Raw genomic sequence first — 15948 nt, 5'->3', positions numbered from 1 at the left:
ATATCTAAAATGTTAGCTGATGATATTATTGAACCAGCTACCTCCACATATAACAGCCCGCTCCATATTGTACAAAAACGAGATGGGAGCATCAGGTTAGTGCTTGATTCCAGACAGATCAACACAATCATAATCACTGAGACAGACCGCCCAGAAAAATTAGAGGAATTGATACAAAACTTCCACGGTGCTAAGATATTTTCATCAATTGATTTACGGAGTAGTTTCTGGCAAATAGAATTAGCCCCAGAATGTAGAAAATTTACAGCATTTATCGTATTCGGTAGATGTTACCAGTTTAAACGATTGCCATTTGGTTTAAACATATCATTAGCAGCGTTTATTAGGGGATTTAATACTATACTCAGTCCTGAAATTTTACAAAAATTACTTGTTATGTTGATGATGTGATTATAGCAGAACCCTCTTGGGAACATCACAATGACACATTAAATCAGGTTTTACAGATCATGAAAGAGCATGGGGTCACAGTAAATATAACAAAATCCAAATTTGGAAGGCGAGAGGTCAAATTTCTAGGACACATAATTTCAGAGAAAGAGGTAATTCCTGACCCAGAAAAACTAACGGCAATCAAAGAATTCTGTACTCCATACAATAAGAAAACTCTCAGAGGATTTCTAGGTCTCACCGGATTCTATAAAAAATTTATTTGGATCGACTCTCTCGCAACACCACCCCTATGTGCATTGACTGGAAAAAACACGCCATGGGTATGGGATCAACAAGTCAATGAAGAATTTTTAAAAGTGAAAAACGTACTAACAACAGCACCGATTTTAGCACATCCTGATCTAACACAAAATTTTTGTATGGCCACTGATAGCGCGAAAACAGGTTTAGGAGTTGTTTTATTCCAAGAATACGAACAGGCAGGGCTAAGATCGTATAGAACAATTGCATTTGCCAGTCGGGTACTCACAAAAAGCGAGAAAAACTATTCAGTCACGGAGCTGGAAGCATTGGCCATTGTATGGGGCTTCCAACCTCTTCGATACTTCCTATTCGGAAGGAAAACAAAAGTATACACTAATCAAAATATCCACGGGTATGCTGCCGGTCTATATTGTCCAACGGGCACAATATTTCGGCGATCATACATGTCGCCATCATCAGGCGATCACTTGATGATGGCGACATGTATGATCGCCGAAATATTGTGCCCGTTGGACACTATAGACCGGCAGCATACCCGTGGATATTTTGATTATCAAATACGCTGGGAGAAACTCAAAAATCACAAAAGTATACACTGACCACAAAGCATTAGAATTTCTGTTATCCGCCAAACTAACTCATGGAAGGTTAGCCAGATGGATGTTAATACTACAAGAATTTGACTTCACTATTACACACATACCAGGACCAGCGAATGTACTAGCAGATGCTTTATCACGATGTCCACAGGGTGCATCCAATAACATAGCTTTGGAAGCAGCAGAAGACCAGTTTACAATGCACTATATGAAACAAGTACCTTTCGAAAACTACATTACGACAGCACTGAAAAACATAGGCAAAGAACAGGACAAGGATCCCGAAATACTAGGAATCAAACACAAGTGGAGAAGTAAGGATTTTCCAGACATTCGACAGCACTATCTCGTAAAAAACAATGTTTTATTTTTTAGACGAACTGTTGCAACGAGTGAATGGTTAATTTATATCCCATATGAACTAATTAATAAGTACATATGGTATACACATTTAAGTAATGGCCACTTTGGACCAAAGAAATGCTTTTTAAAAATAAAACAAACAAGCCATTCTCCGAATATGGAAAGACAAATTAGAACAGTATTAGTCAAATGCAAAAAATGTATGAGGGCTAAACATGTCAATTTCCAAACCAAACCACCTATGTTTCCAATAATCCCTAAAAAATTAAAACAAATAGCTGCAACAGATTTGATGGGGCCCCTCCCATGCACAAAAATTGGATAAATTTTCATATTTGTCGTTTTGGAACTTACTTCTAAATATGTTACCTTGACACCATTAAAACAGGCAACAGGTCTTACTATAAGTAAAGCATTTAGACAAGATTTTTTTAGACAAGTAGGTCGAGTGAAACGAATAATTTCGGATAATGGCCCACAATACAAATCAGTGCAATGGCAGAACACGTTAAAACAACACAAAATAAAACCCATCTATATATCTAAGTACAAACCTAGCGTAAATCCAGCAGAAAGATCTATGAAGGACATAGTCACTTTATGCCGACTATATGCAGGCAAAAGACACAACACTTGGGATATATACCTTAAAGATTTTCAAGAAGTAATAAATGAAATGCCACATAGCACTACACTACTACCTCCAGTTACTGTACTTAAAAATATTGAACCCCCAAACTTAACTATGGAAAATGTTAGTTTTCCTATTGTACCACGTAGGCAGCACAAACAAGTCATAGCAACAGCACTCTCCAACATCAGAAAAGCAGCCATTAAAAGAAAAGAAAGAGGAGATAGAACAGCAATTAAAAGAACATTCTCAGTAGGCCACAAAGTATTTGTAAAAACACACCATCTCTCCAGCAAACAGAAACATAAAATACATAAGTTTTACGCTGCATACCATGGACCTGTCATAATTAGCCGAATTTCTCATGATAATGTTGTGGAACTAATGAATCCAAAAACAGGCAAAACCTTAGCACTTCACCATGTGAGCCATATCAAAAAGTTTGAAGATAAATTTTATTACTGGTAAATAATCAGCACAATATTTCAAGATTATGTTGCAGATAAGATCGTCAGGAGAAAGAAGAATGAAGAGAGAGGAAGGTGGGAAAAAGAAAGTAGTTTCAATAAAAACAAAAACAAAAATTACACCAATAGTAGCACAGATTAAGGTGAAGGGATAAAGCATAGATAGTCTAACAGCATGAAATACTAAAATGCTATACACCATGACACTACACAACAATAAAAAACGAATTTGAGGATTCTTGTAGAAGTTAAGACTCAAAATATCTTAGAATTGTAACATGGAAAGGGTGCCGAAATTTGTAAAGCTTTTTAAAAAGGCACAAAACAATGTAGGTACTAGACATATGTTAGATGATTATAAGTAAAACTATTTGTAAGAACCATTGTAAAAACTCCAGCAAAGACCAGATGCAACGACCCACAAGTTGCAATGCGAGAAATATCAAGAAAGAAAACGACGTAATTAGCAAGACACGATTCCTACAAGGCAGAAGCGTCAAGAGAAGGGAAAGGACAGCGAGACCAACAGAGGGCCCTTGTAGCCGAAGTGGGCAGTAAATCTGCCCGCTAAGCGGAACCCTGCTGGGGCAGAACACGGAACCACAGAGTGGCGGAACATGGAAGGCCAAGAGGGTCTTGGAATGTCCCGACTCACCGGAGCGAGCAAAAAATGGCCCAACGAGAAGACCGCTTGGGCAAGCCACCACTGGCAAAAAAAAAAAAATGGGTAAAAGTCACACTACTGCTATTAAACAGCACACTGGTGCACGAAACTGAAGAAACCTTCCACAAAGTAAAAATGACACACCCAAACAATTTATCAAACTGTTACTAAGAGGAGAACTTCAAAGCGACTAGTTATCAATAAATATTTCCATATCCTGCCCAGAGAAGAACCAAGAAGCAAGTAAGAAGCAGAGAAAAAGCAGGAAAAACAGAAGTTGAAGATTCGCAAGATTGAGACCAAGAAAGAAGATGTGTGAAGAATAGGGGACATACCTTCCCAAATCCCTATCCTATTGTAGTCGTCTGCGAAGTATTACAACGAAAAACGACAGCTTTCGGCGACACATAACGATGACTTTCACGCATACAAAGCCAGTAAACCACGAGATTCTGCACTCACAGCTCCATTCCATTATGGGACCTCCACAACAGCAACACACACTTGCAAAGCCAACAAGGAATGACGAACAAAGCTGTACATCAAACACTTGCCCATATCCATCTCGCTCAAGTCCATCACCTTCATGCAAAAACATTTGTCAACCTCATTCTTAAACATTCATAGGATTGTGTGAATGTGTGAATCAAATTATGTATTGTAGGAATTGTGCAAAAAGAAATGTCTGAAAAACTAAATAAGTTAAGCACACCAGACAGCTAATAAACTACAAAATAACAGTCATTGACTACGGACTTAAGTAAAAAATAGACTATCGATAAAAATAAGTCATTAGTTCTGAAATGGACAATATATAAAGAACAAAAGTCAGGCATAACAAAAACTAAAACTATATGCCACTTATTTTCTCCTCATAACAATAAACGAATAACTATATTTTACTTATTTTCTCCTTATAAAAACAAAGAATAAAAAATTATCTTGTTTGATGTTTTCCCTTCTTTTAACATTTGTACCATTTGTTAGGATAATATCTCAATACTTGTGTATGTATATTTCTTTGTCAAAGCAATTCTTGGAAGTAATTCTTATTTGTCAGTGAAACAATGGTGAAATGAGTGTCTAGAAACAAAAACATTTTACTTGTACATGATATTCAGAAAATGTGTTAGGAATAGATTTTACTTAATTACTACATTTATAAAAACAAATATTTCTAAGAAAATCGATGTGAAAGACTCCTCACTTTCAATAACCAACTTCTTAAAAAACAAGCTTCACACTTAAATAAATAAAGAAAATAATTGAAAATTAATAATAATAATAGCATAAAAATATTCTTCTCTTGTCAATATAAACATATTTTCGAGAATACTGTGGAAGAATATAAAAATATAAATCAGTAATACGAACTAACATAGAACCAGAATAATGTGGCTAAACAGTAGGCAACAAAATTTAGATAAAGAAATCATTTTTGACTGACTTAGACAATGATTCAATCATTGCCTAACTTCAGTGCAAAAATTAAGTTCGATGGGTGGTGATATGTAAGGTGTCAGGCAAATCCAACACCTTCCATGAAAACCCTGACATGATAAGCAAATCCAGTAGTATGTCACATAGCTCCGAATAAATCATGACATTAAATTAACCAAAGTAAAACGAGTAACGAGTGAGCAAATGGAATACCACAGACTAACACAAGAATGCCTAAATGCGTGTCGTACCTTCCCACCGTGAGACAGACGCAGTTCCGAGGGGAGAAACGAGAACAGAAGCCGAGAGCAGAACTGTGTTAAGCTAGAAGGCCCTACAACAAGGGACAAACACCCACGTCGCAGCTAACCACCAGGACCAACCCCAGTCCATGTTAAAAGCTAGAGCCCTCCAGAAGAACAGTATAGATCTTACGATAACACTAAAAGGACCACACCAGCCGCAAGTTTTAGCGTGAGACTTTTTCGCGTCTCTGTTACGTTGCAAATTTTTGTAGGTGGAGCTTAAGGTTAACATTGAGACCCTGATTGGTCAGATGAAAACACAGACAGATGGTTTTTTTTTTAAACCAACTTTGGTAAATTGTAGTCATGAGAGAGTTGCTTCTGAGACGGCGATCTGTACGGTGCTGCGCCGGCCGCTGCCCCCTGACGAACACCGACAAGCTAATGAATGCACATGATGCTGCATTTTTGAGCGCATAAGGCTTCACTCAGAACTGCAGAAGTCTCATCTGTTACATCCCCTTTTTATGTAATACTAGTGTCGATCGTCAATTGAAGCTCATGGTATTCACATTTGCTACATAAGTTAAAATCTGAAAAGCGATGATTTTTCGGTTATATAATTATTGAGAAGCCACATCAGCCACTGTAATTTACGACAAGTTAGATAAGTAATTAAAGATAATTGAGGGTCACTGTAGACCATTTTGATAGTTTTCTCTTTTGTGAAACTTAATTGAAATTATAGATGTGATATGGCATAGGTCATCCTTCGATCCAGTGTAGAACTTGGAAACCCACTCAGGGAATTTTCGTTCACATTTTTGTTGAACGCAGTTGGTTTTTATCATCCTGTATTAAAATATTTCCTTTTATCAATAGTGCAATTTATAAACAAGGTTTTGTGAGTAGAATAAAATTTTCAATGGTAAACTTAACTGCCTTTTCGACGTTATTTTACCAGCTAACTAAAAATAGGAAAGCCTTGAACCCCGTCCACTAAATTTAGTTAGTATTAAGATTCTTTTACAGAGAGTGCAGTGGAGCTGACGCTGAAATCATTAAGTATTTGGTTATATCATCGCTAGTCTCACTGAACTTTTCTGAACTCTACATGTCATGTGTGGTCTGGTGTCTCCTTACCAGCAACAGGTCCCAGGTTCCAACTAGTCAATTCCCCAAGAAACACGCTCAGAGCGTCATTGCGCGAAACTGGTAGGGAGACACAACATAGAACAAACAGAAACCGCGCAGAATGTTAGAGTTCCTGTCGCGCAGTAAGCGCTACCGTTAGTTTTTGCTTGCGTATCATCTACTGTTACGCTGTGACTAAAATATGCATATTTTAGGAAACGGGATGCATTATGGTCAAAGACTGTGAAGCTGGGCTATTTTGTAGTGAAAGCAGACGTCAGTAGCCATGCTAGTCGTTAAGAGATGTTCAGCATACGTGGAACGTATGACGTAAATGGTAATGCGTCGTCAACAAACCAAATTATCTTTCAGACAGCCTGTCGTTTTCTGTGAACTTATTATTGTTCTGCTGAACGATCTTTATCTGATATTTTTGTATGTTTACGAAATATTTACGCTTTTTTAAAAAAAAAACGTGTTGGCAGTCCACTTGAATTACGTTTGAAGAAACTGTTTTAACGTTGTTAAGACATTGTGGGAATTTCTTATAAGTTTTGGTAAGATGCACATTGTTAAAGACATTGGCCAGTATCTGTGAACTGCAATGTTACATTGATGTTAAAAACTTCTTGGCTTCATATTTTGTGGGTAACAATTATATATTCTGAAGAATACATAGTTGTATGTTAACTTGAAGGGTGTTTGTATTTGGAATAAACAATCTATTTTATTCATATGTTAAACAAATGGATGCTACGAGCGAACGTTTGTTTACACTTCTGTCCTAATGTGCCAGTCAGCCGGGGTAATTTGGGTGGGGTGCCTAGATTAATTAACAGCACACTTTAAACATTGACAAAAAACGCATTTCCTTGTATAACAATAACTACTTTTCGCTTATAACACTTAGTCATGTCACTAAAATTATGCTTATATTATTCTATTTTTTATTATTGCCTCGGAAGTGCGGTACATTACGTCCGCAAATAGGGTTGGATGATGGTCACATAAGAAATTTGCTATCTCGTCCACTAAGTTCATAATACGAAGCGACTTCAGAAAGTAAGATACACATTTTGTCTCATGCTAAGACCATTGAACAAGAACGGTGCATTATCAGAAGAGAGTACAATCTCCTGGTTTCTTGCAGACTCAGTTCTGCTGCGGTACGGATAACAAGTGCGTTCGATTGAAACAGAACGACTACTGGAAACGTACTCCAGATTCGAATTACGTGGGATAATACAACTAGCGTGGACAAAACGTTTGAATTGCACAGAGGTTCACCATGACGTTCTGGGGGTCCAAATGCAATGCAAAGTTGCGTCCAGCCGTAATGAAATGGTGCCAACAATTTGACTAAGGCCGCACAGAGGTCTTAATTGCAGATAGATTCACGGTGAAATTCTGGCAGGCCAAATGTAGTATGGGTCCAACAGTGATAAAATGGTAAACAGTGCCAGTAGTTTGACCAAGGCCGCGTGAACGTTTGTGAAACTAATCGAGAAGTCCAGATAATCGCACTATCCGACTTCCTTCTTACCATCCCACAACCTCTTTCATCCCTTCCCTTTGGCCCTCCCGTTCTTTTCTTTCCGAGGATCTTCGATTTCGCTATCTCTTCTCTGTTCCACTGGTGACTGTCTATTCATTTCCTGCGTCCTTCTCTGTCGTCGATCTCTGGCATAATTTGCCTTTGTATAATTGCTTCTCCAATTTTATTTCCCTTTTAGATTGACCACCAAATTCCGACCAGCTATTCATGACTTCAAAACCCACTTGACCCTGCCTTTCCTCTTATCCTCCTTGTTGTTACCCATGTGTATGTGCATGTCTATTGAACCAGGGACCTACAAACGACAGAGAGGCTACTTCCCCCCCGTAGCCCTCAGTGGTTCACAACCCCACAACTGGCTACAACAGTCCACTCACCTCACTGCCGCCCCACACCGAACCCAGGTTTATTGTGCGGTTCGGCCCCCAGTGGAACCCCCTCCCCCTCCCCTCCCGGGAACGTCTCATACCAGACGAGTGCAACCACAAATGTTTGTATGCGAGAGTAATTATGGTGTACGTGTACGTGGAGACAGCGTTTGCGCAGCAATCGCCGACAAATTGTAACTGAGACGGAATAAGAGGAACCAGCCCGCATTCGCCGAGGCAGTTGGAAAACCGCCATAAAAACCTTCCACAGACTGGCCGGCACACTGGACCTCGACACTAATCCGCCGGGCGGATTGGAAGCAGCGCTAGCCGAGCGGGCGTTGTTACCCATACTCACTTCGTCATTACGTTTGCATTCTTCCTCATGGCCCAACATAGTTCTTCCCTAGGTCACTGCATCCATATCTCAGTACCTCATTTAGGGCCTAGTATTTTCCTCAGTATTTTTCTCTCTTCTTTTTCAAGTTCTTCTGCAAAGCGGACGATAAGTAGTTCAGACAAGAAGATAACAGAAGTTTTTGAAATTTGGTGCTATAGATGAATGTTGAAGATTGGGTGGGTAGGTCTGACAGCTAATGAGGAAGAACTGAATCAAACTGAGGAAAAAAGCAATTCATTGCACAGCCTGGTCTAAAAGAATGTTCGAATGGCTCTAAGCACTATGGGACTTAACATTTGACGTCATCAGTCCCCTAGGCTTAGAACTACTGAAACCTAACTAACCTAAGGAGATCACACACATCGATGTCCGAGGCAGGATTCGAACCTGCGACCGTAGCAGTCGCGCGGTTCCGGACTGAAGCGCCTAGAACCGCTTGGCCACAGCGGACGGCGACTAAAAGAAGGGATCCGTTGAGAGGACACATATTGAAGCCTCAGGTAATTACCAGTATGGTAAAGGAAGAGAGAGTGGGAGATAAAAAATGTAGAGCGAGACCAAAGGTTCAAAATACAGTAAGCAAGTTCAACTGAATCTAGACTGCAGTAGTTATGCAGAGATGAAGAGGCTTGCACAAGGTAGACTAGCACGGATAGCTGCATCAGTATTCGGACTGAAGAGCACAACACCAACAACAGCACCTGCATCATTTCTTCCTTGTTTTATCGTCTCAGCCGCATATAATACCACATTCGTCAGCGTTGCCTTGTTGTGTTTCATCTTTGTGTCTGTATTCTCTTTATTGTATACAACTCTACTCATACCGAAAGGTGACCTCTCTCATATACATTCCTTCTTTGTTACTGTTTCTTCCAGTTATATATTCTTCCACGTATTGAAATTTGTCCACCTATTGCAATGTGCCGTGTATGTTTTCCAGTACTGGGTGGTGTCAACATCTTTGTCTTGTCCTACCCGATCCTCAGTTCCATCCCTACGGCTGTCTTGCTTAGGCTGACGAATTGTGCCTTCATGTCTTTCTCCATCCCTCTTCATTATAATAAGCATATTCTTTGCGTTGTACGGAACTGAATAAAAATACCCAGTGATGACGGCACGAATGTGTTGAGCATCAAAAACAACAGCTGTTTGCATAACAGATGGACGTTAATCCCCATAAAAAATTTATTTGGCTGCTATTTAGTTTTATTGTCTTCAAAGCTAAATTAATCGATAATAAACTTACCTGAATTTCCAGAATTTATCTTTTTTTGGAGAGTAATCCTGATGCTTCTGTGAGTACCAGTTACCACGAATATTGCCCAGCCAAACGTCATATCCAGCATCAGCCAAAATGTACCCTGAAATGAAAGGAAAGGAAATAATCCAGTAGCTACCTTCATAGGTCCAAATGCATTCACTCCTGCCTAGACCATTCAACATGCTACATGTCATGGAGGACAGTAGCGATTACACCGACCACAAAGGTGAATGAATATATAGCAAACTAGCACAGAGGCGAAAACGCTATAGTCGTAGGTACACTCTAAGACAAAAAAAAGACGCGCCACAAAGGAATTATTAGAAGGGGCGGAAATCGGTAGATGTCATGTAAATGTTCAAGCAAACATATCATTGCAATTTCAGATAAGCTTCATAATTTGTTAATTAAAAGGGCTTCACAAATTAAGGAAATCGATAACGCGTTGATCCAGCTTAGGTCCTTATACAAGCAGTTATTCACTTGGCATTAATTGCTAGTTGCTGGTTGTTCTCCTAAGAGGACGTTGTCCCAAATTCTGTCCAACTGGCTCGTTAGATTATCAAAATTCCAAGCTGGTTGGAGGACCCTACCCTTAATGCGCCAAATGTTCTCAAGTTGGGAGAGATCCGGCGACCTTGTTTGCCGAGGTAGGGTTTGGCAAGCAAGAAGAGAAGCAGGAGAATCTCTCGTTGTTTGTGGGCGAGCAATATCTTGCTGAAATGTAAGCCCAGGATGGCTTCCCGTGGAGGGCATCAAAATGGGGCGTAAAATACAGTCGACGTACCGACGTGTTGTAAGGTTGCCGCTGATGACAACCGAAGGGGTCCTGCTACGAAAAGGAGTAACACCCAAAACCATCGCTCCTGGTTGTTGGTCCATATGGCGGGCGACAATTAGATTGGTATCCCACAGCTGTCCGGGGCGTCTCCAGACACGTTTTCAGAAAGCATGGTGCCTGGAATTTAATTGACTGGAGTAGAATTGTCTTCAGTGTTGAGCCCCGCTTCGAAATGAGCCCCCGATGAGTAGCGAAGACGTGTCTGGGGACGCTCCGAATAGCAGTGAGATACGAACCTGGCTGTCGCCCGTCTTACAGCACGACAACCAACACTGATGGTGTGGGGTTGTCATTTATTTTCATACCAGGACACCTGTGTTTGCCGTCACAAACGAAATTCTACACTCCTTTTTATTGTCATTCATGGCAAAGAATCCTGGGATTACATATAATCAGGGTAATGCCCGTCCGTGTACGATGCGAATTTCTACTGCTTGTCTGTGTGCTTACGAAAGCCTGCCTTGGTCAGTTAGGTCGCCGGATCTCTTTCCAATTGAGAACGATAGGAGCATTACGGGTAGGATCTCCAAACAGCTAGGGATTCTGACGATCTAACGCACCAATTGGACAGAATTTGGCACGGTATCCCTCAGCAAGACATCCAACAACAATATCAATCAGTGCTAAGCTGAATAACTGCTTGCATAAGGGCCAGAGGTGGACCAACGCGTTATTGACTTGCTCGATTTATGAAGCTCTTCCTCTTATTTAAATCATCCAGTTTTTTTTCTGAAATTGTGATCATTTGTTTGTCCGTATATGTACATCACATCTACCGATTTCCATCCCATTCGAATAACTCATTCGCGGTGCGTCGTAAAACACTAACATTTTGTAAGAGGAAAGGTAATATAACATTTTAAATAAAGGCGTATTGTTACGGCTCACGTTGGCTTTATTATTCTTTTACGAAACCTGGGACCGCATCAGACACTATACTGATAGTCTTCGGTTTTCTTTCCTGGTTCCTGATACCGACGCTCGAATCGACGCTCTTGCAAGGACATTTTATGGAAATAAAATTAATGCATCAGCAGCTGTTATTGTATTACAGGAATTGTGGTATTGCAAACCCAATTAGGAGCAGTTGTTCAGACAATTTAGAGAACCTTAGCGAGTTTATGTGCTTATGCCTAATAACATAAGATGTGCTAATAGTTACTACGATTTTAGACAAGGTCGTTACAGACCTTTGTGGTATACTTATTAGAACTTAATGAAAACTGCGTTCACTGTAGATTTGAAAAGATTCATATATATATATATATATATATATATATATATATATATATATATATTCCTTCCCCTGTAGCGTACCCTGATGTTATAAACTAGAAAGCACTCCTATCCAGCCATTCGGAGTTTGGTTTACCTTTGGTGGCTAAATCAAACATAGAAATTCCAGGATGTCTCCTCAGAAAAGACACATGCGATGTCTTCCTGTAGTCCATTATGACTGATGCAGTGTCCTGTGCTTAATAACACTGGTATCGACAGGAATTTCATATCTAACTTTTCGTTCTTCATTGCCAAATTTCCTAAATTGCTTCGTATTTTGCAACAGTAAGGACTCCCGCTACATTTACAATTCATATCCGTTTCCCGAAAGTCTTCGTTTGTCTTATCAGCTTAATCAGAAAAGATGAAAAATAACTTTTGTTTTCGGATTGTGAACTGTTCCTGTAGCGCTAATTTCGGGTGTGCGTGGGTGTGTGTGTGTGTGTGTGTGTGAGTGTGTGTGTGTGTGTGTGTGTGTGTGTGTGTGTGTAAATATCAACACTGAAGTAAGTACGCCTCATCGCAAATATTATACGAATTCAAAAAAAGTCACTTCTGTAGACGAAGTCGCTCACACATACTGGTGCACTGGCACTAGATGATAATCCTGTAGTGTATGGAAAAGTGCCGGCACTGAGTGACTGTAGAAAAATACAGGACGATTTACACAGTTTCTACTTGGTAAGGTGACTGGCAGCTTGCTCTAAATGTAGGGTAATGTAAGTTAATGCAGATGAGTGGGAAAAACAGTCCTTCATGTTCAAATACAGTATGAGTTGTGTGTTGCTTGACGCGGTCTTGTCGATTAAATATCTAGGTGTAACGTTGCAAAGCGATATGAAATGGAACGCTCGCGTAAGGTCGGTGGTAGGAACTTGTTTTTATCGGTATAATTCTAGGAAAGAGTAGCTCATCTAGAAAAGAGACCTCTTATAGAACATTAGCAGGACACATTCTTGAGTATTTCTCGACTGTTTGGGATCCCCACCAGGTCGGATCAAAGGAAGACATCGGAACAATTCAGAAGCCTGCTATCAGATACACTGTAGGGCCAAAACACTGATACCACCTGCTTAATAGCTTGTTTGTCCGTCTTTAGAACGAAATACCTCACCGATTCCGCCTATCAGGGATCCAGCAGTTTGTTGGTAGATTTTTGGCATTAGATGTCTACGCACAGGTCACGTAATTCACGTAAATACGGAGCTGCTGATATGCGTTCACAGTGATGGCGCCCGATAGCGACACGGATGGGTTCCATATGATTTACATCATACGAAATTGGTCGCCGAGATATCAACTTGCGTTCACTATAATGCTCCTCAAACCACTGTTGCATGGTCCTGGCTCCGAGACACGGGCATATATACCGTCGGGGAAGACATCAAACATGAAGGGATGCAATTGGTTCGCAGCTGTCAGCGTGTATTCGCCCCCATGCCAGAGCAGAAGACTGCCTCCCATAGTATAACACTGATCCCACTAGCCTGCGTCCGTGGGGCGCTGCACGTTTCGAACCGCAGTTCACCTCGATGACGGCGTTTGTGCAGTCGACCAGCGACCTTGAGTAACAAAAATGTGATTCACCCGAAGAACCGACACTTTTCCATTGATAGACGGTTGAATCCCAATGGTCCCGTGCCCACTGAAATCGTAATTGACGATGTCATTGAATCAACATGTGAACACGTAAGATTGGTCTGCTGCAGAGCTCCGTGTTCAACAATGTTCTATGAGCAGTGTGTTCCGAAACACTTGCGCGTGCACCAGCATTGTGTTCTTACGGCACAGATGCCACAGATCACCATCTATTCTACTTCACACAACAGACAAGCTTCCGAACCTCACGTCTTTTAAGAGTCGTGGACGTACACCCGCTGAGCGCCTATTGGTAGTTTCACTGCCCTTCTACCTCTTTCCGTAGATGTTTGCGACAGTAGCACGTGAACATTCGACCACCTTCGCTGTTTTCGGGATCGTCTCACAGAGGCTCTGCGTAATAATAATCTGCTCTTGGTGAAAGTCGCTTATCTCAGTGGGTTTCCCCATTTGCAGCCCATATCTTTGCTAATGTGATCACGCGTCCGTGGATGCTCCGCTTACATCAATCTGTTACCGTGTCACGTGTCCGCAACGCCACCGCGGTGGGCAGCGATCATGACGTTTTGGCTGATCAGTTTACGTTACCAATAGATTCCTTCAACAATTGAGCATTACCGAAATAAACCATGAACTCCAATTGGAATCCCTGGAGGAAAGACGTTCTTTTCGTGAAACACTATTGAGAAAATTTAGAGAACCAGTGTTTCGGCTGATTTCCGAACAATTCTACTGTCACCAATATATGTTTATCGTAAATTCCTCCAAGGCAAGAGAAATTATGGTTCGTACTGATGCATAGACAGTCGTTTTCCCCTTGTTCCACTTGCATGCGGAACAGGAAAGGAAATGACTAATATTGATACAGGGTATTCTCCACCATGTACAGTATGGTGGCTCGCGGAGTATGTATGTAGGTGTAGATGTAGATCTGGAGAAAAAGTTTAGAGCTTAATGGTAGTGAAATAATTAAAGTTTGAGCACTAGCTCAGCTGGAAAAGTACTGAACAGGAAGTTAGATGTGGACTACTTTCAGTGAATCATTCCCGCAACCGCAAGAGTGGTTTTTGAGGACCAGTTCCAGGTGGTGAGGTACAGTCGCTGATCGGTAGACTTGCAGCTCTGTTCCAAATGTCGTTTCTCCCTAGCGTCGCATTGTGTGACGTTATATCGCCCTGATCTGTCCGGCAAATGGCGACATTAAGATAGGAGGCTGTGCTATTTATTTAATGTGTATTTAATAGACAGATAAGTAGGTAGAAAGTAATGACATACTGGACGACGACCTGTTCAGTTACAAAAGATGAAAAGGTAAATGTGCCGCAATTCCCTACGATTAGTAATGGGGAGGAAGCCGAAGAATAGTCGAGAAAGCAATCCAAGCATTTTGAAAACCAGTGAGAATGTCGTAGAAAATGTGATATTCGTAATCCTGACAAATGTGGAGCTAAAATATGGAAAAAGATGAATAGTATACAACATATACAAATGCCAACAGGGACTAACTTAAGTGGAATATTAAGAAAGGAGAATCTATGCTAAGGGCAACGTAAGCAGGATCGTAGTTTATCACAAATATTGTTTACTTGTGCATAGCAGAAGTAGAGTTACGCATAAATTAAGAAGAAGGCGCTGCTGAGTAGTAGAAAGCCTGGCTTCTGTTCGAAACTGTTAAAACAGAAGGTGTAGGAGAAGTAAAGGAACTCCTCCGCCTAGAAAGTACGAGCGCACATGATGACCGAAGCAAGGAAGATAGAGAAAGGTCGGCTGGTGCATATAAATATTTCCTTAATGAAAGAGCATTATTGATATCAAATGTTGTTAAGAAATTCAAAGGCAAGTCTAGCAATACAGCATCGTATGGGTGTGTGACTTAGCAGGACAGAATGAAACAGTGAGCATTTGGTAGCAGCCAGGAATATGTAACTGGGCACTGAAAGGGGAAATGCAGTAGGAGCATTACGTAGAGATAAAAGATAAGAACAGAACAGAAAATGAGCACAGATGGCATCGAACCATCCACAGAATTGATGATTTAAAACAGGCTACGTTCTGTTATAAGATCTCACCTTCTCTCTCTCTCCTGTTAACGCACTTGCTCATAAAAACGGCATCACAGCCTTAAGGCCGCACTTGCGTTCATCGCATTCACCTAAACAAGTGATCGCCAAACTTTTTTTGACGTTGCGGGGCAGCATCTCGGGCAGAATATTTATCGAACTTACTATTACAGTCGAGCTGCCGAAGTAACGTCCTTGACAGCCCGCAACTATGTTGCGAACGCTACTACACGGATGTTTGTTGTTACGCCGTTTCGGTCAACCAGTGGTCTTCAATACAAACATGAAAGACAACTGTAGTGCTTTGTATCTATGAAAATCGTGACGGTCAATTATTGTTAGATTGGCAACTCCGCTCTTATATA

General features: G+C 40.7%; 1 protein-coding gene across 1 annotated transcript in view; it reads right to left on the bottom strand.

Annotated features, from left to right (window-relative positions):
- The window catches only part of LOC124805528 (lipase 3-like), a 99195-nt gene that overhangs the window by 68333 nt on the left and 14914 nt on the right, over positions 1 to 15948 (bottom strand). The window contains exon 3 of the mRNA XM_047266096.1: positions 9791 to 9905. Within this exon, the coding sequence (XP_047122052.1) occupies positions 9791 to 9905 (115 nt within the window). The remainder of the gene's footprint in view (positions 1 to 9790; positions 9906 to 15948) is intronic.

Source organism: Schistocerca piceifrons, chromosome 7 (genome assembly GCF_021461385.2).
Source record: "Schistocerca piceifrons isolate TAMUIC-IGC-003096 chromosome 7, iqSchPice1.1, whole genome shotgun sequence".
Lineage (NCBI taxonomy): Eukaryota > Metazoa > Arthropoda > Insecta > Orthoptera > Acrididae > Schistocerca > Schistocerca piceifrons.
The sequence above is the reverse complement of the archived record's forward strand: the minus strand, read 5'-3'. Positions and strand labels throughout refer to the sequence as shown.